The sequence below is a fragment of the Mchenga conophoros genome, linkage group LG7, assembly GCF_057382185.1.
Source record: "Mchenga conophoros isolate Kocher_MC1m ecotype Shallow Benthic linkage group LG7, M_conophoros_male_GT1.1, whole genome shotgun sequence".
In the NCBI taxonomy this organism is placed as follows: domain Eukaryota; kingdom Metazoa; phylum Chordata; class Actinopteri; order Cichliformes; family Cichlidae; genus Mchenga; species Mchenga conophoros.
Window position 1 is genome coordinate 3,104,685 of NC_140532.1, and position 25,307 is coordinate 3,129,991.

General features: G+C 41.6%; 1 protein-coding gene across 1 annotated transcript; it reads left to right on the top strand.

The window, feature by feature from the left end:
• The first annotated feature begins 12,574 nt into the window (after positions 1-12,574).
• Positions 12,575-24,685, top strand: LOC146569331 (putative polypeptide N-acetylgalactosaminyltransferase 8). The gene is made up of 11 exons (XM_085281530.1): positions 12,575-12,858; positions 17,518-17,863; positions 17,992-18,158; positions 18,342-18,528; positions 18,982-19,179; positions 19,292-19,406; positions 19,706-19,891; positions 20,403-20,540; positions 20,668-20,760; positions 21,358-21,528; positions 21,638-24,685. The coding sequence occupies exons 1-11, from the start codon at positions 12,609-12,611 to the stop codon at positions 21,755-21,757; spliced, it is 1,971 nt and encodes a 656-aa protein (XP_085137656.1). The 5' UTR covers positions 12,575-12,608; the 3' UTR covers positions 21,758-24,685.
• Positions 24,686-25,307: the final 622 nt, after the last annotated feature.

The window sequence follows — 25,307 nt, forward strand, 5'->3', positions numbered from 1 at the left end:
GCTATTGGTGAGATGCGGAAGACAGGGGTATCTCCTTGGCTTGCTGCCTGTCCTTTGTGGTTTCTCCTGGTGGACGAGAGGGTTTGTTCCCTGCAACTTTGGATCGGGGAAAAGGTCGTCTGTGCTTTGCCCTCATATGGGCAATGACAGTGAGACCTGGAGGGGCGTGATTGGGAGGAAAGGCCTACCGGATCTGATCCAAAGTGGTGTTTTGTTGTTGGATTTCTGTGCAAATCACCATTAGTCCATAGCAAACACCATGTTCGAACATAAGGGTGTTCATAAGTGCACGTGGCACCAGGACACCCTAGGTCGCATTGCCAAAGCTGCTGCATTGAGCTGCAGCCACAAGATAGTTTGTGCCTGTCATGGTGATAATCAGGTGTGGGAGGAGTTCCGAGAGGCCATGGAAAAAGACTTTCGGACTGCCTCGAAGAGATTCTGGCACCTCAAGATTGGCAGAGGTACCAGGGTACTGGAAAGGAGAGTCCGTCCATTAGTCGAACCTCCTGTATCCGAGGTTCCATTAGTCGAACCTCGGATACAGGAGGAACAATGCGGTTTTTGTCCTGGTCATGGACCACTGGACCAGCTCTTTACCCTCTCGAGGATACTTGAGGGTTCATAGGAGTTTGACCAACCAGTCTACATGTGTTTTGTGGACCTGTAGAAGGCATTTCACCATGTCCCTCAGAGTTTCCTGTGGGAGGTGCTTGGGAGTATGGGGTGTCTGGCGCATTGCTACTGGCCATTCGATCCTTCTACAACCGTTGCAAGAGATTGGTCCGCATAGCTTCTGCTGTGAAACATTTACATGAATATTATATACATTTAATGCCCTTTGTATTGTAGATGATTGATTTGATACATGAGTTTCTGAGAACTCTATCTCATCAACATGATCAATTGCCATAATTTCAAAATGTTACGCACAAAACTCTTTCGTTAGTCTATCTATCAATCAATTAATCAATCAATCAATCAAAGCTTTATTCGCCACATGCAGGTTGCCCTGCAGTGAAATGGGACCCCCCCCCCGACCTTACACACACAACACAGACATTACATGTGCATACAAGTCGGAGAAAAACACTGAAATGTACACTACAATGGGAAAGTACAAGAGGAAAAAAAGAGACCTCTACTCATGCTGTGCTTCTGTTACACCCCTGAAAACAGGGGGAAAAGAATCACGAGAGTGATTATGACTTGCGTCTCTCATGCAGTAGTTTAAAGCAGTGAGGAGAATGCGCGAAAGCCCCCTAGTGGAGAATAGAGACACTACTAATCGATCCCAGAAAAGGCTTACTAGCCGACCACTGATGTATAGATTGTAGTTCTCTTAAGTAACATGAAAGCCATTAATATAACATGAAAAATAATAAACTCTTAACCATTTTCTTACCATATTTACATTATTTTCGTCCTTATATCAACTAATATGAATTAGTATTAACTGAACAGTTTTATATGCAGTAGTCCTTCAACCTGTCACACTACTACTGCTACTACTGCACATTCACCCAATGTATATACTACATATATATATATATATATATATATATATATATATATATATATATATATAGGCTGTACGCTAAGCGGAAGGAAGGGGGCCGGGACTGGTGAGTGTCAGCACCACAGTCAAGGATGAGACAAGGAACATCCAAGAATACATTGGGAAGATGGCCCCAACTGACCGAGTGCTCAGTGAATACCTCAGGCAGCAGAAACCCAAGAAAGAGGGGGGAGACGAGGAACCATCATGGAAGGACAGGCCCCTGCACGGTATGTACCACCGGCAGATAGAGGAGGTGGCTGATATCCAGAAAGCTGGACAAAGCTGGACTGAAAGACAGCACAGAGGCACTAATCATGGCAGCACAAGAACAAGCTCTGAGTACAAGATCCATAGAGGCTGGGGTCTATCACATCAGGCAAGACCCCAGGTGCAGGCTGTGTAAAGATGCCCCAGAGACAATCCAGCACATAACAGCAGGGTGCAAGATGCTAGCAGGCAAGGCATACATGGAACGCCATAACCAAGTGGCCGGCATAGTGTACAGGAACATCTGTGCCGAGTATAACCTGGAAGTCCCGAGGTCAAAATGGGAGATGCCCCCAAGGGTGGTGGAGAATGACCGAGCTAAGATCCTGTGGGACTTCCAGATACAGACGGACAAAATGGTGGTGGCTAACCAACCGGACATAGTGGTGGTAGACAAACAGAAGAAGATGGCCGTAGTGATCGATGTAGCGGTTCCCAATGACAGCAATATCAGGAAGAAGGAACACGAGAAGCTGGAGAAATACCAAGGGCTCAGAGAAGAGCTTGAGAGGATGTGGAGGGTGAAGGTAATGGTGGTCCCCGTGGTAATCGGAGCACTAGGTGCGGTGACTCCCAAGCTAGGCGAGTGGCTCCAGCAGATCCCGGGAATAACATTGGAGATCTCTGTCCAGAAGAGCGCAGTCCTGGGAACAGCTAAGATACTGCGCAGGACCCTCAAGCTCCCAGGCCTCTGGTAGAGGACCCGAGCTTGAAGGATAAACCGCCCGCAGGGGCGTGCTGGGTGTTATAAAAAAAAAAAAAAAAAAAACACCTAGTGCTCCGATTACCACGGGGACCACCGTTACCTTCACCCTCCACATCCTCTCGAGCTCTTCTCTGAGCCCTTGGTATTTCTCCAGCTTCTCGTGTTCCTTCTTCCTGATATTGCTGTCATTCGGAACCGCTACATCGATCACTACGGCCGTCTTCTTCTGTTTGTCTACCACCACTATGTCCGGTTGGTTAGCCACCACCATTTTGTCCGTCTGTATCTGGAAGTCCCACAGGATCTTAGCTCGGTCATTCTCCACCACCCTTGGGGGCATCTCCCATTTTGACCTCGGGACTTCCAGGTTATACTCCGCACAGATGTTCCTGTACACTATGCCGGCCACTTGGTTATGGCGTTCCATGTATGCCTTGCCTGCTAGCATCTTGCACCCTGCTGTTATGTGCTGGATTGTCTCTGGGGCATCTTTACACAGCCTGCACCTGGGGTCTTGCCTGGTGTGATAGACCCCAGCCTCTATGGATCTTGTGCTCAGAGCTTGTTCTTGTGCTGCCATGATTAGTGCCTCTGTGCTGTCTTTCAGTCCAGCTTTGTCCAGCCACTGGTAGGATTTCTGGATATCAGCCACCTCCTCTATCTGCCGGTGGTACATACCGTGCAGGGCCCTGTCCTTCCATGATAGTTCCTCGTCTACCTCCTCTTTCTTGGGTTTCTGCTGCCTGAGGTATTCACTGAGCACTCGGTCAGTTGGGGCCATCTTCCCAATGTATTCTTGGATGTTCGTTGTCTCATCCTGGACTGTGGTGCTGACACTCACCAGTCCCCGGCCCCCTTCCTTCCGCTTAGCGTACAGCCTCAGGGTGCTGGACTTGGGGTGAAACCCTCCATGCATGGTAAGGAGCTTTCTTGTCTTTATGTCAGTGGCTTCTATCTCCTCCTTTGGCCAGCCTATTACCCCAGCAGGGTACCTGATCACGGGCAGGGCGTACGTGTTGATGGCCCGGATCTTGTTCTTAGCATTCAGCTGACTCCTCAGGTGTCTCCTCCTCAAGTCTCTCGAGTACAACAGGTGGAGGAGGGGCAGGTATGTCACCTGCAGCGGGCTCTGCCTCCTCACAAGTTGTCTCCACGACAGCTGGGTCAGGCGCCTCCAGATGGTCTCCAGCAAGAGGCTCTGGTGTTGGTGCAAGAGCAGGGACTGAAGCTGCGGGCTGAGACGTTGCTGTGAGACGTTCTTGTTCTGATGGCTGGGACACAGGTTGAGGTGGTGCGTAATGACAGCGGTATTCATCAACACTGCCCTCATCATCAGAGTCTGGCACAACAGCGACGGGTTTATCAGTCTTTTTCTGTTCATGTCTTGTACGATTATCGTTTTCAGGCACTTATTCAAAAGGTAAGTGGTCACATGACATAAGCAAGTTTCTGTGAAGCACTCTAGAGCGCCCTCTGCCTCTCTCCGGTCTTACCTCATAGATCGGGAGGTCAGGCCCCATTTGTCTGACTACTGTGTGAACAGTGTCCTCCCAATAGTCTCTCAGTTTCCCTGGGCCTCCTCTAGGTGTCAGGTTTTTGACCAGAACTCTCTCGCCAGGTTGTAACACAGAACTCCTTACTTTTGTGTCGTAGTGTCTTTTGCCCTTTTCAGCAGCTTTCTTTGCATTCTCATTTGCTATAGAGTATGCTTGTTCCATGCCCTTTCTCCATTTTTCAACGTAGTCTCTGTGGTCACTAAAATCTGTTTCTGAGTACAGTCCAAAGAGCATATCTACTGGTAGCCTGGGTGACCGTCCAAACAGTAGGTAAAATGGGGAGTAGCCAGTGACTTCACAACGTGTGCAATTATATGCATACATTAGCTTGTTGATAGATTCCTTCCAGTTTGACTTTTGTGTTTCAGTTAGCGTTCTAAGCATTTGCAACAATGTCCTGTTCATACGTTCAACGTGACCGTTCCCCATTGGGTGATAGGGTGTTGTCCTAGAACCGGCCATGCCACAAAGTTTCTTGAGCTGACTGAATAGCTGATTTTCAAATTCACCTCCTTGGTCATGGTGAATGCGACAGGGGAAGCCAAACTTTAGGGCATAGTCATTGAATATCAGGTTTGCAGCAGTTTTGCCTGACTTTGAGGTGGTGGCATAGGCTTGCGCAAAACGTGTGAAGTGGTCAGTTATCACTAGAATATATTCATAACCGCCTTTGCATTTTTCAAGATGGAGAAAGTCTATACACACCAGCTCAAAGGGTTGCGTAGTTATAATGTTTGTTAAAGGAGCTCTTGCTTCATGGCTGGGCTTTTTCTGCTTTACACAGGAACAAACGTTGGTCACATAATGCTCGATGTCTGCCTGCATGTGTGGCCAAAAGAAGCGTTCACGTATCAAAGACATTGTGCGATCAACACCTTGATGGCCCATATTATTGTGCAGCTCTTCAAGTACAGTCTTTTTGAACTGATCTGGCAGGACTAGCTGTTTCCGGGCAGAAGTGAGTCTGTACAAGATGCCATTGTTATCTAGTCTTAACTTGCCCCACTCTCTGAACAAACATTTTGTCTTAGGGTCAAATGTTCTTAGCTCTTTGGGCAGTGGTTTTGAATCTGTCTGTTTACACTGTAATACAGGGCTTATAACAGGATCAGACTTTTGCGCTTCATTAAGCTGTTCTTTTGGTATGGGTGTGAATGTTGCTTCTGCTGGCTCACCGTCTGCTGTGACTGACATTGCTGCAGCTGAGAGTGTCCATGCAGCAGGTGTGTCTTTCTGTACCTCAATGGCCTGGATAGCAGCTGCAATAGTGTCCGGTGGCACTTCCTCAGAGCAGTCTCTCATCAAGGTTTCGACATCAAGTGGCATTCTTGATAAAGCATCTGCATCACTGTTTTCCTTCCCTGGTTTGTACTTAATGGTGAAGTGAAAATCAGCGAGCTCAGCGACCCATCTTGATGTGGTGGCATTCAGTTTGGCTGTTGACAGAATGTACGTTAGCGGGTTGTTATCGCTATAGACAGTAAATGTTGGGGCATAGTACAAATAGTCTCTGAATTTGTCAGTGATAGCCCACTTCAATGCTAAAAATTCTAGTTTTCCTGCATGGAAGTTGTAGTTTTTTTCAGCCGCTGTTAGAGTACGGGAGCCATAAGCAATAACTCGCAGCTTACCATCTTGTCTCTGGTACAACACTGCGCCTAGCCCTTTGTGTGAGGCGTCTGTGTGTACGATGAACGGCTGTGTGAAATCTGGGAACCCCAGCACTGGTGGGTGGAGCAAACAGTCTATTAGTTCTTCAAGCGCACTTTGATGCTGGCCAGTCCACACGATTTGTTTTGAGGAGGGCACAACTTGACTGGCTCTCTTTGGTCTTGCCCGTGTCCCTTTTGTGGTGTCTGAGTTCTCTGTGGTTTTGTCAGCTTTTAACAGTTCATACAAACAACCTGCTTTTCTGGAGAAGTCTTTTATGTATTGTCTGTAGTAGGAGAGAAGGCCTAACATTTTTCTGAGCTGACCAACATTTTGTGGTTTTATACCTTTGAGGGCTTTGACTGCTTCAGAGTCTGCAGGATCCACTTTACTGCCCTCTGCAGACACTATTCTGCCCAAATAGCACACCTCAGACTTAAACATGTCACACTTACTTGGCTTAAGCTTTATACCAAAGCCTCTCAATCTCTGGAGCACTTTTCTCACGTCCTCCAAGTAATCTTTGAACGTTTTGCTGTAAACTAATGTGTCATCCAGATAGGGGATGCAGATGTTGTCGCGCAGTCCATCCAGACACTCTTCCATACAGCGCTGAAATGCTGCAGGGGCATTCATAAGTCCAAAGGGGATGCGAATCCACTCATATAATCCCCAGGGGGTCACAAAAGCAGTGACTTTAGACTTGACTTGAAAAAATGTTCTAAGACTTGTGACTTGACTTGGACTTTTACACCAATGACCTGGGACTTGAATTGGACTTGAACCGGTTTACTTGAAAAGACTTGATATTTCACCCCAAATATAAAACTTAACATGCATATTATATAGAGATTGAAAATGTGATGTCATTCAGGGGTAAAACCGCAAAGGATTCTGGGAACTCGTGGCAAGAGGTACTAGCGCACGCAGGCTTTCAATTGAAATCAGTCACACAGCGATAAAAAGAAACACAAAAATGTCAAGAAGCTGTTGTATTATTAACTGCAATAGCCGGTCGCATGACAGCCACGGGAAGCCGACGGGTAAAGAGATCGGTTGTTATCGGATTACGGCGTTGAAGAGAAATTGTTCGAGCCGTGTTTCCGAAGTAACAAAGACGCGACGGATGGCCTGGATTTCAGCCATTCAAAGATCAAATATAACGTCCCAGAACACTCCAGCTCACAGGTTAGTCTGCTCCAAGCATTTACACGAAGGTCAGTGTTTTGTAGTAGTTAATACGTCATTTTCATAACATAATTGGTGATATAGGTTACAAGCAAGTCTGGCGCTGAACAGAAATTGTCGCGCTATGCTCCTTTATTTATTGTGCATAAATAGTGAATTGTCCTGACACAATATTACGTTTCGCCTCTGTTATTATGGTACATTGACAAAAACATATACTTTTATTCACAGGATAAAACAGGTTTTTTGTATCACTAATTGCCCAGTGCGATTACAGCATACAATATTATTGTCACTGCTACATTTCTGTGATGCTACCAGAAATTATTTCCACTACTGACTAATTACCGTTGAGCTCAAAGGTCCTATTAATAAACGGTTAAGGAATGTGTATTTATGACGACGATTTGTGAGACTGGTAAACTTATGATACGTACGATGGTCTTTACTTTCTACACTGTGCATTTCAAGGTCCTGCACCCATCCGTCGGTAAACTGTACCTGGGCTTGTTGCAGTGACCTGAAGTTACTAAACTTCATGAGTGTATGCACTCACTCCAAGAACCGTATAATTATAAATATGCATATAAATATGCTACGATGAGATAGCTGACTTCATCTAACTAGCAAATGTTGTCCAGGCTACGTTGGTGATACAGTTTTTTTTAATGTGTATGATATTTTTGTCATGCGATTTTAAAGCTGGTCCTACAACCGCATCCAAGAATAACATGCAGCTTATCTCAGAACTGTCGGTGAAAATTATTCTTGGAGCTAGGTTTAATTGAGCTGCATTTTAAAGAGGTGCAATTTCACAATTTGTGTATATTTTCTAAGTTCACTATTTTGTCATGTGTTGAGAAAAACACAGATTTTAAAATTACATGGTCTAATATTTACATTTAGCATATAACTGCAACATGCTTTTTTTCGGGTTTTTTTAAAGACTCGAAAGGACTTGAAATTCAAAGTTTAAGACTTGTGACTTGACTCGGACTTTTACACCAGTGACTTGAGACTCGACTCGGACTTGCCTGACATTACTTGAGACTTGACTTGAGACTTGAGGATAAAGACTTGAGACTTACTTGAGACTTGCAAAACAATGACTTGGTCCCACCTCTGGGTCAAACTGTGCAATGTTCAGAGAAACTGGAAAAGAAATGCACATCGCCGACTCTACAGGGCTCTATTAGAATATTCAAGTTAATGAAAGTATCCAAAGAAAAAGACTGAACAAGACTCGCTTGTTTGGAAGGATTACCAGGAGAAAGCCTCTAAATTCTAAAAAGAACATGGCAGCACAGGCTAGGGTTGGAAAATTGTATCTGAACCACAAGATATCTGCAAAAATGTATTTTGCACACACAAAATCAAACTATGATATTGAGCTATGGTGCACAGTGGCACAATTGGTGAAAATCAAACGCAGCACATAAACTGTCAAGCAGAGTGGTTGATGGGTAACAATTTATTCTTGTTATGCAGCCACAGGACCTGGGCACTTTGCACTCACTGAGCTGACCAGGAACGCCTCTGTACATCAAGTATTCTAGAGTGAAACGTGAGTCCATCTGTCGGACTTGACCAACAGAGCAATGATGCCAAACACACCAGTCAATCTAAAACAGAATGGCAGAAAAAGCTGTTGCAATGGCCCAGTCAATGTCCAGACCACATTCAAGCCAATTAAAAGGCTGAATGAGCTCTAAAGAAAGCTGCGCACACACAAATGCCCAAGGACTTCAATGAACTGGAGCAATTTTGCAAAGAGGAGTTGGCCAAGATTCCTCCATAATGGCATGAGAGGGAAGAATTATTTTAACTTATTGGTGCTAAAAAGTATTGAATTATGGGGTCTACTTAGTTTACACACTGCTTCTGTTATTTTTGAACCAATAACGAGAAGGTATAACAGGTCACATGTTGTTCATCTGGGATTGTAAAATAAAGTTATTTTAAAACCTGAGGAGGACTCGATTATTTTTTATTATTAAGTAAGTAAGTAAAATTTATTTATATAGCACATTTCACAGATAAAAATCACAAAGTGCTTCACAATAAGATCAGGCATACAAGTTAAAATTAATTAAAAACCCGTTTGTATAAAAATGTCTTCAGCTGCTTTTTAAAGGAGTCAGTAGAGTCTAGACAGCGTAAAGACAACGGCAGGGAGTTCCACAGCCTCGGTGCCTGAAAAGCTCGATCCCCACGTGTTTTAAACCCGGTACGTGGGACCACCAGTAGCCTCTGACCTGAAGACCTAAGTGCTCGGGATGAAGCACGAGGTTTCAACAGGTCAGAGTTATACTGGGGAGCTTCACTGTGCAGAGCTCTAAAAGTTACAACTAAAATTTTAAAATGAACCCTAAAATTTACAGGCAACCAATGAAGAGAAGCCAAAACTGGAGTAATGTGTGACCTCTTGTTTGCACCAGTTAAAAGTCTTGCCGCTGCATTCTGTACAGACTGAAGGCGATCCAGAGCTGGTTTGTTGAGACACGTAAAAAAGACTGTTATAATAATCCAAACGAGAAGAGATAAAAGCATGAATCATCTCAAGTTCTGCCTTTGACACAAGTAGCCTGAGTTTAGAAATGTTTCTTAGATGATAAAAACAGTTCCGGACAAATTGTTTAGTGTTTCTCAAGAGACATCGAACTGTCAAATATAACACCTACGTTTCTAAGGGTCTAAAAAACTGATATGCTGCCTAATTTCTGAGAGCATGTGATCAGGTGCAACAATCAAGGTTTCTGTTTTATCTGCATTTAACTGAAGGAAACTGTCATTTAACCATTGTTTGATTTCTGACAGACAATTATTTAAACAAGACAATTTATAAAACTCAGAAGTTTTGAAAGAACAGTATAACTGAATGTCATCAGCATAGAGGTGATAAGCAATATTATTGTAACGTCTGATAATGTGGCCTAGAGGGAGGATATACAGCAAAAAGAGAATAGGACCTAAAACAGATCCTTGAGGTGCCCCAGAAGGCAGAACTGATGTTTCCGACAGCACATGATTCATACAGACAGTAAAGGATCTCTCAGATAGATACGACATAAACCATTTTAAAACAACACCAGTAATCCCAAGCAAGTCCTTCAGCCTATTTATCATGATGCTGTGATCAACAGTATCAAAAGCAGAGCTGAGATCCAACAGAACCAGAACGGTGTTCTCTCCAGTGTCTGCTGCCATCAGAGACACTTTAAGCAAAGCGGTTTCAGTGGAGTGCAATTTGCGGAAACCAGACTGGAAAATGTCCAGAACATTGTTCTTCTCCAAAAAGTTGTTAAGTTGTTCTGCAACTGTTTTTTCCAAGATCTTTGACACCAATGCTAATTTTGATATTGGCCTGTAACTGCTTGGAAGAGATGGGTCCATATTTGGTTTCTTTAATATTGGTTCAACAATAGCTTGTTAGCTGGGAACTGAGCCAGTATAAAGAGAAGTATTAATTATTTCCAGAATACAGGGGCCAATAGAGTCAAACACACTAATGAAAAATGATGGAGGACGTACATCAAGGTGGCTTGAGTCAGTTTCATTTGACCAAGCAGAGCACTGATGTCCTGTAAGGTAACAGGAGTAAAAGAGGACCAGATATCAGCAACGTGTCAGTGTGATACTGAGAGGATGGTAAATGGCCTGTATTTGTATAGCGCTTTTACTAGTCCTCCCTAGGGACCCCAAAGCGCTTTACACACCCAGTCATACACTGGTGGAGGCAGCTACAGTTGTAGCCACAGCTGCCCTGGGGCAGACTGACAGAAGCGCCATCGGCCCCTCACCAGTAGGCGGTAGGTGAAGTGTCTTGCCCAAGAACACAATGACCGAGACTGTCCGAGCCGGGGCTCGAACCGGCAACCTTCCGATTACAAGACGAACAAGACGAACACCCAACTCTTGAGCCACGATCGCCCCGATCGAGGATGATGGAGAAATATTAGACCTGACGGCAGCGACCTTATTAATAAAATAGTTTAAAAATTCATTACAATCAGATTTAGTATAGACTGGTACATGAGGAATATCAGGAGAGACAATGTTTTTAATTGTATCAAACAATACTCTGGGATTTTTCTTTTTTGAAGCTATTAGATTAGCAAAATATTCAGTTCTGGCATTTTTTATCATGTCGTTAAGTGAGGAAATTGATTCCTTGAGATGTACCCTATGGACCTCAAGCTTGGAAGCCTTCCATAAACGTTCTAATTTGCGACAATATCTCCTAAAATTTCGAATATTTTCATTTATCCAAGGACAGAAATTTGAAGAATGGACAACATTTAGTTTCAGAGGTGCCACCGTATCTAAAATAGATTTACATTGATTGTTAAAAGACAAAATAAGTGAATCCATATCATTTTGAGCCATGCGAGGGTCAAACATGGCAGAGAACCTTCTAGCAGCATCCTGGTTTATAATCCGCCTTTGGATCATCAATTTAGGAGGTGAAGGATCCACGTAAAATGACAAATTAAAGAATATACAACTATGGTCACTCATGTGGACATCTTCCACACATACATCATGTATATTTAAACCCAGGAGAAAACAAGATCCAGTGTGTGGCCCTTTGTATGTGTGGGGCCAGAAACATGCTGCTTAAAGTTAAAAGACTCAGTGATAGTGATGAGCTCAGCAGCAGTGTTACAGGAAGCGTCATCAATATGAAGGTTTAAGTCTCCCAATATTACAACCTTCTCCAGTTTAATGATCGATGTCAGAAGGTCGTTAAATTCAGTTAGAAAGACCCCAGCAGGTCCAGCAGGTCGATAGATTAAAATACAGTAAAAGGTTTTCAGAGAACCGACCTTCATCATCTGTGACTCAAATAAAGAAAAGAAGTCCGAGGTCATCGGTTTGCATATGAGTCTGTCCTGGTAAACAACAGCGGCATTAATATGTCCTTATATGTAAAACTTAGACATACGTTTATGTTATCAGTATGATAAATGCAGAAATGTACAGCCTCTCAGTCATCATTTCACCATAATTTCTTTCTTTAATCCAGTCACATCTTACAATCAGTACTTAGAAATATTCAGGGTTCAGGGTTCACACATACTTAGAAATATGAATAAAAAAGAAAAGACACAGTTTACTTATGGACTCGTAATATTAATGAGATGAAGTAGGAGTTGATTTTTGTCATTAGATTTATCCTTTAGCCACTGAGGAATGTAGTCATTTTTGTGTGATAGTCTGTTGTGCACCTCCCCTCGTCATCTGGTAATATGGTGGTGTTTTGGTCTTTGCAGACTTTTCTGCAGACCTCTTTTTAGTCCCAAAGAAGCGTGAGGGATACTTATCAAGTCTGAGATTTCTGCCCGCTTGGACTACAGGCTAATTGACTGGTTAGCTATTCAATGAGGAGATGAGAGTTGTTTTTAATTAATTTGGCTGGACCATGTTTATTAACACACTATTCTTACAAAGAATTCTTAAATATACAATATATCTTTTATTGTCTGTTACATTCACGAGGCACAGTCACTTTTTTGGGCAGGTCTGGACGCACAGGGCCCGCCCATGACCCTGACGCTGCTTGCTGCAGGGCGTACCTGCCGCGATGGGCGGGTAGTGATCTTCACGTGTCTGCTCAACTAACGATTTAATAGCATTCACATCAGAAGTTATCAGCTATTTGATCTCGTCCTGTCAGTAGATGAGCTGTGTGTGTGTGCTTCTTTGTGTCCTCTCACGTTGGATTGTCTGGCTGGGAGGCTGGTGTGTTATCAGAATGAGGGGAACGTGGATAAAACGGCTGTTGTTGTTAGTGGGAGCTGTGGGGGTCATGCTGTACTTCGGCATCTTTCTGAAGAATGGACACCAACATAGCGTGGACACTAAAAACGAGATGGACACACCGCGCATGAAGACCTCGTCCAACCTGGAGGAAAGAATCAGCGATCTAAGTGAGTTCAGTCAGATTAAAGTTTCTCTTTTAGATGATTATTATTATTATTAAGATTAAATGCTACCCGTGGGTTTTATACAAGAAAGAAAGTTAAATATGGTAATAAAATTAAGCGAAATATCAATTAAATTCAGAGGCAGTTTTACATGCACATGTATTGAAGATATGACATTAAGTCAATGCCCGCCAATGATTTATTAGTAAAAAGTATAGGGGGAAAGACATTAATGAAAGCACCCTTAGTATGGTTATAAAAAGAAATAAATAGGTCTTTTGCAGTTTATTGTTGACAAATGAGATAAAATGATAACACAAGTTTATGTCCCTGTTCAATTAAAGTGTTTGTTGAGCTTGAAGAGTTTTCTTCTTCTTCGGCCATGTTCTCTTAATAATACACTCACTTGGTTGATTACTTTGCCCGTTTCTTTTATTGTTAGCAACACAGGAAGGGAATGAGATACATCATTGCTGCAGTTCGTGCCAACTGAACACACACACGGAACAGGAAGAGGAAATGAAAAAACAATCACCAAAGTAAAATCTCTTTCAAAATAAAATGATAATCAGAAAACGACAATCAGAAAAAACGTCTCTCCCAACATAAAATAAATCAATATATTTACTCATGAGAACACAAATCTAACACCCCCCCTTGTTCTCATGCTATCAACCCATAGCATCTTATGCATTTCCAAAGAAACATTTTTGAAACTTTCTGAGTCTCACTCTTGTGACTGGTTTTGTTAGTATGTCTTCAGTCATTTCTTCTGATGGACAGTATTCAATGCAGATTTTCCCTTCATTTACCGCCTCACGAATGAAGTGATATTTCACATCAATGTGTTTGGACCTCTGTCTCTTCACAGGGTTTTTACTCAAAGCAATGGCCCCTTGGTTGTCCCCAAACAGTTTCGTGCATGTGTATCTTTTCTTGTCCATGCCGTTTAACAGTTGGGTTAAATACATGCTCTCCTGAGTAGTGGTTGCAAGACCAATGTATTCAGCTTCACATGTTGAGAGTGCCACTGTAGGCTGTTTCTTTGTTTTCCAAAATATTACTGGTCCCTCTTTAGTAAGTGCACAACAGTAGCCTGTTGTACTGCGTCTGTCTTTTACAGAGGATACCCAGTCAGAGTCACCGTAAGCAATTAGATCTAGATCCTCACTGCTTTTCTTAAAGATCAGTTCAAAGTCATTTGTACCTTTCAGATACCTGAGGACTTGCTTTGCCATTACTAGGTCCTCTCTCATGGGTTGAGCTAGTGTTTGAGATAGTCTGCTAACAACCCAGCTTATATCTGGTCTCGTACACGTCATGGCATATATCAAGCTGCCCACTATTTCTCTATACTCTCTTGAGTTAACAGTCTCATTTCCATCATTTTCTCCACACGTGGTAGTATCCGTTTTTAGATCACACGGTGTGGATCTGGGTTTGCATTCAGATGTCATGTTTGCTGTTGGTGCAAATGTCTCTTGGTAGTCTATCCCTTGTGTCTGGTTGTAACCTTTTGCTACAAACCTGGTTTTGAATATTTGTCCTTGTTAATTTTCTTTGAGGGCGTAGACCCATTTTCCTCCAATGGTATTTCTACCGGTAGGTAAAGTAGTCAGTTCGAATGTGTCATTCTCTTTCAGAGGGTTGATTTCTTCTGTCATTGCCTGTTTCCTCCTTGGTGCTTCTGGTGATTTCAGCGCCTCTTTATAGGTTTGGGGGATTCCACAGGTTGCTCTGTAACAGTAATCAACACTCACAGAGGTTACATTTGTTAAATCTTTGCAGTTAGATGTGTAATCCTCTAGATATTTGGGAGGTTTCCTTTCTCTGTTAGGATAGCGCTCAGTTTGTTTTTGCTCATCATCCTCATGTCTTTCTATGTCAGGGTTTGGTTCGTTTGTGGTGGTTTCCTCATCTCTAGGGGGTCTGTTCTCTGTTGCATTTTCGTTTTGTTGTCCTGTACTTTCTTTTGAGGGTACTACATACTCATAAGTCTGAATTTCTGAGTCATATTCATCAGTCTGTGTTTGTTGTTCAACAGTGTTCTTCTTGATAAATCTCACAAGCCTGTGTTTTGACACTTTTCCTGTGCGAGGGTTATAGACCAGGTATGCTGAGCTATTTTTACTATAACCCACAAATATTCCTTTTTCACATCTGGGATCAAGTTTCTTGTGGTTATGTGTGTATGCATAACAGTCTGATCCAAATATCCACAGTTTTGAGAGATCTGGTCTTTTCCCTGTTAACATTTGATATGGTGTACTTTTAGTCCTGTTACTGTAGCATCTGTTGCGGGTGTGAGCTGCATTTTGAACGGCGTAAGGCCATAATTCTTTTGGCAGCTCTTTTTCTAGTAAGAGACACCTCCCCATTTCAAAGAGAGTTCTCCATTGCTTCTCAGCTGTGCCATTTTGATGAGGAGAATATGGTGCAGATGTTTCATGCTTTATGCCTTTTTCCCTTAAAAGAGACTGAAAGGAACTGCTTGTGAACTCTGTGCCATTATCCGATCTAATGCACTTAACACTGCCGTATGGTGCACAGTCGGCTAGAAACTTTGCTGTGGCCTCTGTCGTGTCACTTTTTTGTTTTAGGAAGTAAACTGACACTGCCCCTGAAAAATCATCGGTAAATACTATAGCGTATTTATGACCACTTTGGCCACTTGGTTCAATAGGGCCGGCTAGGTCAGTGTGTACCAACTGTAATGGTTCACTCGCTTTTGGGTCGCTTTGTCTGTTTCTGTTGTTAGTGAATTTCCCTTCTGTACACACATTACAATCTAGCATCCCCCTGCCTGTGATTTTCATGCCATCTACAACATCAGGTAGTTTTAACACATCGCTAACATTACAATGTCCTAAAATTTCGTGCCATGTTTTTACATCACAAGCCAGATTAACAGTATCACAGGACATTATGTCATTGAGTGATGTTTCAATGTTTACCGTTTTCAAATAGTAGAGTCTGTTGTATTCTTCGATGGAGAAGACTGTCCCATCTTTGTTCACTAGTTCGTTCTGTCCCTTCTTGAAGATCACCTGTGCTCCATAGTTTGTAGCTGCCTTCACTGAAAATATGCTCTGAGGGTAGGATGGGATGAACAGGGCATCTCTCAGTGTGATGGTAGTACAGTGTCCTTGTGTGTCTCGTAGAGAGACGTTCGCGTCTCCCCTCTTGAGTGCAACGTTGTTTGTCCTGGATCCATCAGCGAGCTCCATGTAGTGTTCCCCAGGATCAAAGGTCTCGTCGAACTTTATGAACTTATTCTTCTCCGTAATGACGTGTGAAGTCGCACCACAGTCCACCATTAGTCCTTCTCTCATTATGTCAGTAGTCAGAGGTCTTTGACTGACTTTAAATACAAAAGTCTGCTCTTCTTTCTTGCCCTCTAGTTTTACTACAGTTAGTTTTGCGTCATCTCTGTACTTGGTTTTTCTTCTACATGTCTCATCACTGTGTGTCGAGCTTCTATGGTAGTTACACCACTTAGGTGTTCCCTTTTGGCGACAATCTTTTACAAAATGTCCTTTGTTTCCACATCCATGGCAGGTGATTGATGTTAAATCAACCTTCATCACATTATCCACTTTTACTTTGTTGTCAAATTTTTCTGTTTCCTCGTAACTTCGTAGGTTGCTTTTGAACTGTGTGAATGTTAAATCTTCACTGCTTTGAGTTGTGTGGATAGCAAATGGCTTGTAAGTTTCAGGAAGCCCCTTTAGAATCATAGCGATAATAAGTCCATCACTGATGACTTCTTTTGCATTTCTTAGAGAGGTCACTGCTTTTTCAGCTCGGATAATATAATCTGTCACTGTCTCATCTGGTTTCTCCTGTAAAGACGTCAGCTCTGTGTACAGTGCGATGATTCTGGGCTTGCCTTTACTATCGTAGTGGTCACGTAGTATTTTTAAAGCTTTTCTTCCGTCGTCAGCCGCATCTCTCATTACCAGTGACAGACTTTTATCATCGAGAAACTGTATCAGTTCAGCGTAGCATTCAGCATTCTTCTCTGCATCTGGGTTAGTGACTGATAATATAGTGTCCTTTAGGCCAATGATCCGCATGTGGCCGAGAAACTTCGCCTCCCAAAGTTCGTAACTGTTTTCGTCTCCGTTGAACACTAACCTCTGCCATCTTCCTCCTGTTGTGTCACGCCTGGGCCCATAACCTGTTGAGCTTGAAGAGTTTTCTTCTTCTTCGGCCATGTTCTCTTAATAATGCACTCACTTGGTTGATTACTTTGCCCGTTTCTTTTATTGTTAGCAACACAGGAAGGGAATGAGATACATCATTGCTGCAGTTCGCGCCAACTGAAGACACACACGGAACAGGAAGAGGAAATGAAAAAACAATCACCAAAGTAAAATCTCTTTCAAAATAAAATGATAATCAGAAAACGACAATCAGAAAAAACGTCTCTCCCAACATAAAATAAATCAATATATTTACTCATGAGAACACAAATCTAACAGTGTTTAATACTGCAATTTTAGCTTTTGAACGTGCAGTGTATTTTTATTTATGCTTTTGTTTTTATCCTTCTGTATGCATGTAAACAGAGGTAGGAAATGTAGAAGATGAGTGCATGTATGAAAGTTACTCATTCCATTTCTTTGATCATGTTTTTTCTTACATTCTCTTTTACTGAAGACAAAGTACTCAGAGGTTTTGAGAAAAAGCAGGATATCATGCAGAAAATATTGGAAGAGGACAGAGAAAAACAAAGAAAATCAGCAGAAGTCCAACAGCCAGCAGTTCAAAAGCAAGCAGAGAAGAAGAAAGATGATGCAAATATCCAACCCCAAAATGAAGCAGATCAAATGAAAAAGTCTGAAAAACTGTTCCCTAACTCGGTCTTGTTCAAGGAGTGGGGGGCAAATCTCTCTGAAGATGACCAAAGAGAGGCTCAGGGCCTGTATGAGAAGTATGGGTACAATGTTTTTCTGAGCGATCGCCTCCCTCTGGATCGACCTCTTCCAGATACCAGAGATCCTCGGTACAACTTTTACAACTTTTCATTTTAATCTTTCATTCTCTCTCCTGTACATTCAAAGAAAAAAAATTACTCTATCCAGTCTATTTCTTGCTAAAATATTTCAAATTTCTGATCTTTTTAATAAATAGGTGTTTGAAAAAGAGTTACCCCAAGGACCTGCTAAGTCTCAGTGTGGTGCTCATCTACCTGGATGAAGCCCTGTCTGTTCTCCAAAGAGCCCTGCGCAGCATCATCGACCGCACTCCTAAAAACCTGCTGAAGGAGATAATAATGGTGGATGACCATAGTTCTAATGGTAAATTGGATACAAACGATTGGTTATAAGCCAATTCAAATATATCATCAAAAGCTGAGTGAAGACTATCACATCACACATGTTTGGGACTAGTTTTCTTCTTTAGATGGTTTGAATCTGCTGGTATCACTTCCTTACCCACACTTCCTTCAGAAAAAAACATAACTATCTTTTTCCATTCAGACAATCTGAAGGGTGACCTTGACGTTTATGTGAAGTTGCTTGAGCAGGAGAACCCTAATCTCCGTATTGTGAGAGTGAGGCACAGTGAGCAGAGAGGTCTCGCTCATGCCAGAGCATCCGGGTGGAGGGCTGCTACTGCTGACGTGGTGGCCATCCTGGACGCACACATTGAAGTCCATGAGATGTGGTAGGAACATGGCAGAAATACATATATTCAGTTGTTGGTTTAAGTCTTATATTTTCTGTTTTCTTTTATCATTATATTACCACATTGTGTTAAAGAACATATCAATGCTGTCTTCATGAGATTAGCTACAAGTTTACCAAATATAAATTGCCATCAGTGATTTTTTGAGGCCATGGATGTGTCAAAGTTTCACGACAGATTTGCTGAGAGTAATACGTTTTTCTTTCTCACATACAAACACTTTACATGTCTGGTGATCTGGTCCTCCTTTCCCCACATCCCCACGGTCTGCCAGCCAGACTGTGACACATAATTCCAGTTTATACCAGTTGCCATAGTCATGCTGCATAGTGTGATTGAAGAGTGTTGACCCAGACATGTCAGCAATTAATGAAATGTACACATTAGTTGACTAACTTTTCCACCTTTTCTTTGTTCCCCTCCTTCATACAGGGCTGAACCTCTGCTGACACAGATTAAAGCTGACAGAACTGTGGTGGTTTCCCCGGTGTTTGATAGAGTCAACTTTGATGATCTCAAGGTTACTACATATCATCCCAATGCACACGCCTTCGACTGGGCTCTGTGGTGCATGTATGAGAGTTTTACACCCGAGTATTACAAACTTAATGATGGTTCACTGCCTGGCAAGTAAGTTCAAGTGAAATCAATGTTTAACAATATAACAGCCATATTAACTCTATCATTATGATCTAATATCAATGTACAATAGTTAAAATAGAGTTCTCTTCTTTGACTTTAGGAGTCCATCTGTCATGGGGATCATGGTTGCTGATAGAAAGTTTCTGGGGGAAATTGGAGTCCTTGATGAAGGAATGAAAGTGTATGGTGGAGAAAATGTTGAGCTGGGAATTCGTGTGAGTAAAGACCACATGGTTATAAATTCTCTTTCATAGTAAAGCAAACATAAGTGTCTTTGCCATCAGATTATATAGAATATTTGTGCAGATGGATCTTCTGGATTTTGTTATAATCACCACAGGTGTCCGAATCTGCAGATCATTTAAAATGGCTATAAACATACCATAGAAACTGAAGGTGCAGGTAGCAAGTAAATGAATTATGTAATACAAACAAGGAGATGAGGTCCAAAGTTATATCTTAGCCATGGAAAGAATAGTGACTGAGTTTTATTGTGCTTTTTTTTTTCATGTAGGTATGGACATGTGGAGGCAGTGTTGAAGTTGTTCCATGTTCCAAGATCGCCCACATCGAGAGGGCCCACAAGCCCTACATGCCTGACCTGGGTCCTGCCATGAAGAGAAATGCCCTCAGAGTTGCAGAGATCTGGATGGATGAATACAAGCACAACGTTAACTTGGCTTGGAACATCCCATTTGAGGTGTTTTGTGGCATTGACACAAACAGCAAATTATGTTTTCTCTAAAGGATATTTCATTCTCCTGTTCATAGAGTCATGAGGAGATGAGTTATGGGTACATATTAGGCTTTGAGTGCTCTTTGTGTGTTTGAGTTTTAGCTTTTTTTGCATTGACATTTAAGGAAAATCTTTCTTCAGATTCTTCCTCAGTCACAATCTGTGAATCGATTCACATCTTCTTCTTAGTTCCTGCAGAATCATAGAATTGACACAGGCGACATTTCAGAGAGGAAGAAACTTTGTGGCATGGTGTTTGTGGCACTGACACAAACAGCAAATGACACTTTCTTTAAGGGATATTTCATTTGTTTACTTACATGACGCAAAAAAACATTGGTTAATTAACAACTTTATGAGACTTTGAGTGCTCTTAGCTTTTTCTACATTGACATTCAAAGGAAACCTCTCTTTAGATTCTTCCTCAGTCACATGAAACTATAAGCTGATTAACACCTTATTTTGCTTTTTGCAGAATCATGGAATTGACATAGGCGACATTTCAGAGAGGAAGAAACTCAGAGAAAGGCTGAACTGTAAACCTTTCAAATGGTACCTGGATAATGTGTATCCTAAGCTGGATCCCTGGGACGACCTCCTCGCATACGGAGGAGTACGTTTACTTTTCTCTGATGCTTAGTATGTTTGGTACAGAGAGGTCCTGCACAATGTGTGGGAATCTGTGTTTGATGATTTGCCTGTTTCCATTTGTAATATTCATAATGTTCTCCTGATGACAGATGAAGAACCTTGATGCTGACATGTGCCTAGACCAAGGTCCAGTACCAGGTCACACACCGATAGCCTACAATTGCTACTACTATGGACCTCAAGTAAGTGAAGCACCTTATAATTATGTTGATAATCATGATTATAAGGCAGTGCAGTTGTAAAAAACAAAAATCAAAACGAAAAACACTATAAATTGATTAAATCTTTTAACGCATACTGTATCATATTTGATACAAATTTGGGAGTTTTTCAGACTCCCCCCCTCCCCCCCAAACAACCTCAACAAATTGCACAACACAAGTTTAAGCAAAAAATGAAGAAAAAATAAATTTGGAACTCATATTTTTAAAATTTTTAATGGTAAACACTCTATTTTCTATTTTCAAAACCTTTCTTGCAATTATTTCATGGTTCAAGCTTTAAAGGGTTACAACTGAGTAATTTTGTCTTTAAGCTTGTCTCTTTGTTAAGCTCAGGATTGTTGACAGTGCAGCTGGTATTTTTAGATCGCACCCAGGATGTCTCTTTCAAAACACAAGCATTTGTGCGTGCAATTCCATCTGAAATGAATGTCACAGTCCACAGAGATCGAAGAAGTTAATTATTGTTCCTTATTGTCTGTTGTTAGCATTTTTAACATCCTAATATCATTTTGCCCTCTGTATCTCTCTGTCTCTTTCTCTTTCTTCCTTTCTAAGTTCACATATTATCGTGGAACGGGTGAGCTCTACATTGGTGGCATGAAGTCACATAAGTACAATGACAACCGATGTTTAGCTGACACGGGCACAAAAGAAACTGAGCCTGGCCTGTACAACTGTAAAGAGGCTATGCAGAAAGGAATGGGGATATACTGGGACTTCACTCAGGTACTACAAAGTTGTTTGCTGCATCTCAGAACAGGTTGAATGAGCACTGTTAGTCTTAAAACTGAACAAACTAGCTGCCTTTTTTTTAACACTTTGCTTTCTTTCCCAGGGCGAAGAACTGAAGAACAGACAGACAAAGAGATGCCTGGAAATTATAAACAAGAAACTTATAATACAGGAATGTACAGGTCAAAGATGGACAATTCAACACATAATCAAACCCTTTTAAAGTGTGTTTGAGCTCTGCTCATTGGGCAGTGGATAAGTTACACCTGGGTGCTCTATTGAGAACAATACATTTACTTTTGCTTCCAATACTTTTAATGTGAGTGTGTGTGTATTACAGATTTTAAAGCCAAGATATTTGTAAAAATACCTTAGATATTAAATAGGTTTTGTATCAAAGATTTTCAGTCTAGAGTAGCACAACAAACTTTGAGTCTTTTCAACATTCAAGACAAAGTTAAACAGTTGTGAAATCCTAGCAGGGTGTTGCCAATTATATGTCTGTACAAGAGTTGACATGAATTGCAGCAAATCCATGTTCACATATTCTGTCCCAGTAAAACTCATGCTTGGTAATTGCAGTTTTAAAGTGATGCTTTACTTATTAAGTTTCAGCTACAATGGAGACCATAAAATAATATCTTTTAATAACACATTTGCTCTGTCTGTTAAAAGTTTGAAGGACTTGAGTTTCCAGTATTTTAACGGTAGTTACCATAGCAAAATCTATAATTCATATCTGTCCTTGTGATGGCCAAACCCGTGGCCACACTCTAAAGTCGGTAACTTTTGTATTTTCTTTCTTCATTTGAACATAGTAATACATTTTAGTTTCCAATAACTTTATTGATTGGTTTGGATACATTTGTTCTATTTGTAAGCGCGCGCATTTAGTTTACTTATGTATTCATACTTCATTTCTTTGCTTTCTGACTAACCTTTGTCTTTTTATTTCTTACCTGCCATAATCCCTGGGAGTTGCTGGACAAAAGATGGTAGCCAGGGTTTGAAACCATTAAATGCAAAGGAAGATAATTGGACCACACCACCACTTCCTGCTGAAGGGGAGAATGGGTGTTTTCTTTACTTTAAAAACAAAGTATTTGTATTTAATTAAATATTTGAGTTTAGGGTTTAATGGGGTTTTTGATTTTCTTCTTTAGTGTTTAGTTTATTAGCAAACTAGGTTGTACTGCATCGTTTGTGATTTATGATTGTGTTTTGTTTGTTACCCCTCATGTGTCACAATGGTCTGATCAGCCATTATACAGTGAGTGCAGAATTATTAGGCAAATGAGTATTGTGTCCACATCATCCTCTTCATGCATGTTGTCTTACTCCAAGCTGTATAGGCTCGAAAGCCTACTATCAATTAAGCATATTAGGTGATGTGCATCTCTGTAATGAGAAGGGGTGTGGTCTAATGACATCAACACCCTATATCAGGTGTGCATAATTATTAGGCAACGTCCTTTCCTTTGGCAAAATGGGTGAAAAGAAGGACTTGACAGGCTCAGAAAAGTCAAAAATAGTGAGATATCTTGCAGAGGGATGCAGCAGTCTCAAAATTGCAAAGCTTCTGAAGCGTGATCATCGAACAATCAAGCGTTTCATTCAAAATAGTCAACAGGGTCGCAAGAAGCATGTGGAAAAACCAAGGCACAAAATAACTGCCCATGAACTGAGAAAAGTCAAGCGTGCAGCTGCCAAGATGCCACTTGCCACCAGTTTGGCCATATTTCAGAGCTGCAACATCACTGGAGTGCCCAAAAGCACAAGGTGTGCAATACTCAGAGACATGGCCAAGGTAAGAAAGGCTGAAAGACGACCACCACTGAACAAGACACACAAGCTGAAACGTCAAGACTGGGCCAAGAAATATCTCAAGACTGGTTTTCCTAAGGTTTTATGGACTGATGAAATGAGAGTGAGTCTTGATGGGCCAGATGGATGGGCCCGTGGCTGGATTGGTAAAGGGCAGAGAGCTCCAGTCCGACTCAGACGCCAGCAAGGTGGAGGTGGAGTACTGGTTTGGGCTGGTATCATCAAAGATGAGCTTGTGGGGCCTTTTCGGGTTGAGGATGGAGTCAAGCTCAACTCCCAGTCCTACTGCCAGTTTCTGGAAGACACCTTCTTCAAGCAGTGGTACAGGAAGAAGTCTGCATCCTTCAAGAAAAACATGATTTTCATGCAGGACAATGCTCCATCACACGCGTCCAAGTACTCCACAGCGTGGCTGCAAGAAAGGGTATAAAAGAAGAAAAACTAATGACATGGCCACCTTGTTCACCTGATCTGAACCCCATTGAGAACCTGTTGTCCATCATCAAATGTGAGATTTACAAGGAGGGAAAACAGTACACCTCTCTGAACAGTGTCTGGGAGGCTGTGGTTGCTGCTGCACGCAATGTTGATGGTGAACAGATCAAAACACTGACAGAATCCATGGATGGCAGGCTTTTGAGTGTCCTTGCAAAGAAAGGTGGCTATATTGGTCGCTGATTTGTTTTTGTTTTGTTTTTGAACGTCAGAAATGTATATTTGTGAATGTGGAGATGTTATATTGGTTTCACTGGTAAAAATAAATAATTGAAATGGGTATATATTTGTTTTTTGTTAAGTTGCCTAATAATTATGCACAGTAATAGTCACCTGCACACACAGATATCCCCCTAAAATAGCTCAAACTAAAAACTACTTCCAAAAACATTCAGCTTTGATATTAATGAGTTTTTTGGGTTCATTGAGAACATGGTTGTTGTTCAATAATAAAATTATTCCTCAAAAATACAACTTGCCTAATAATTCTGCACTCCCTGTATATACCCTTGTATGTCATTTCATGTTTAGGTCAATTATGTATGTTTGTAGCAGTCATTTGGTTTGTTACGTTTGCAGTCTTTGCCTGAGTTCAGTTTTGTTTCTTTGACCTCTTTTATGAGCTCAACATTTATTATTCTTGTAAATATAATTTTTGGGGGTTAAATAAATGGAAACTATATTTTTCTAATAATTCCTGGGACTCCTTTTTTTCAACTCGGTCCATCACAGTCCTGTTGGCACTAGTGGGTAGTTAAAAGATTTTGAAATGTATTTTATAGATCTTATGTCTGTTATGTTACTAATGAAAAATAAATGTGGTAAAGACCTATGACGGAATATCATTCAACTGAAATATAATATAATTTAAATATTTAATTTAAACATGACTAACATCAGGATGCATGCCTAAAAGGGAACAGATATCTGACTATTTTGTAGAGTTCTCTGGAATGTAGTGCATCATAATGAAAAACTAATACAAACACACAGTCCTGAATAAAACTGCTCATTTATTTTTTCCTAATGCTTCAGTGTAACTGATTCCCATTACTTTTAAGCAGATCCCATTCTGTTAAAGGTGCTCCATTACACTGTTCATACCGACTCCACATTGCCTGTTTCAATTTTAAATCAAAAACTTTCTACATTAGACAGACAACATTCCCCCCTCCGTGAATCGCTACCTTCTGTGTCCCAGGGATCCCAAGGGCTATATTGTCGGGGGGAGGGGGGGGGGGGGGCTTTTGCCCCCTGGTAGGGTCTCCCATGGCAAATTGGTCCTGGGTGAGAGACCAGACAAACAGCAATTCAAAAGACCCGTATGATTATACAATTAAGGGAACAGTTTACCCTGCCCAGGATAGGGTGACCGGGGCCCCGCCCAGGAGACAGGCCTGAGGAGGGTGCCCGACGGCAAGCGTCTGGTGGCCGGGTCTTTGTTCCCCGTTGGG

Bases quoted from the DNA above. Each gene is read 5' to 3' on its own strand.
- LOC146569331 (XM_085281530.1), top strand. From the start codon at position 12,609: ATGAGCTGTGTGTGTGTGCTTCTTTGTGTCCTCTCACGTTGGATTGTC. The intron at 12,859-17,517 runs GTGAGTTCAGTC...CTTTTACTGAAG, and splicing joins GGAAAGAATCAGCGATCTAA to ACAAAGTACTCAGAGGTTTT. The intron at 18,529-18,981 runs GTAGGAACATGG...TCCTTCATACAG, and splicing joins ATTGAAGTCCATGAGATGTG to GGCTGAACCTCTGCTGACAC.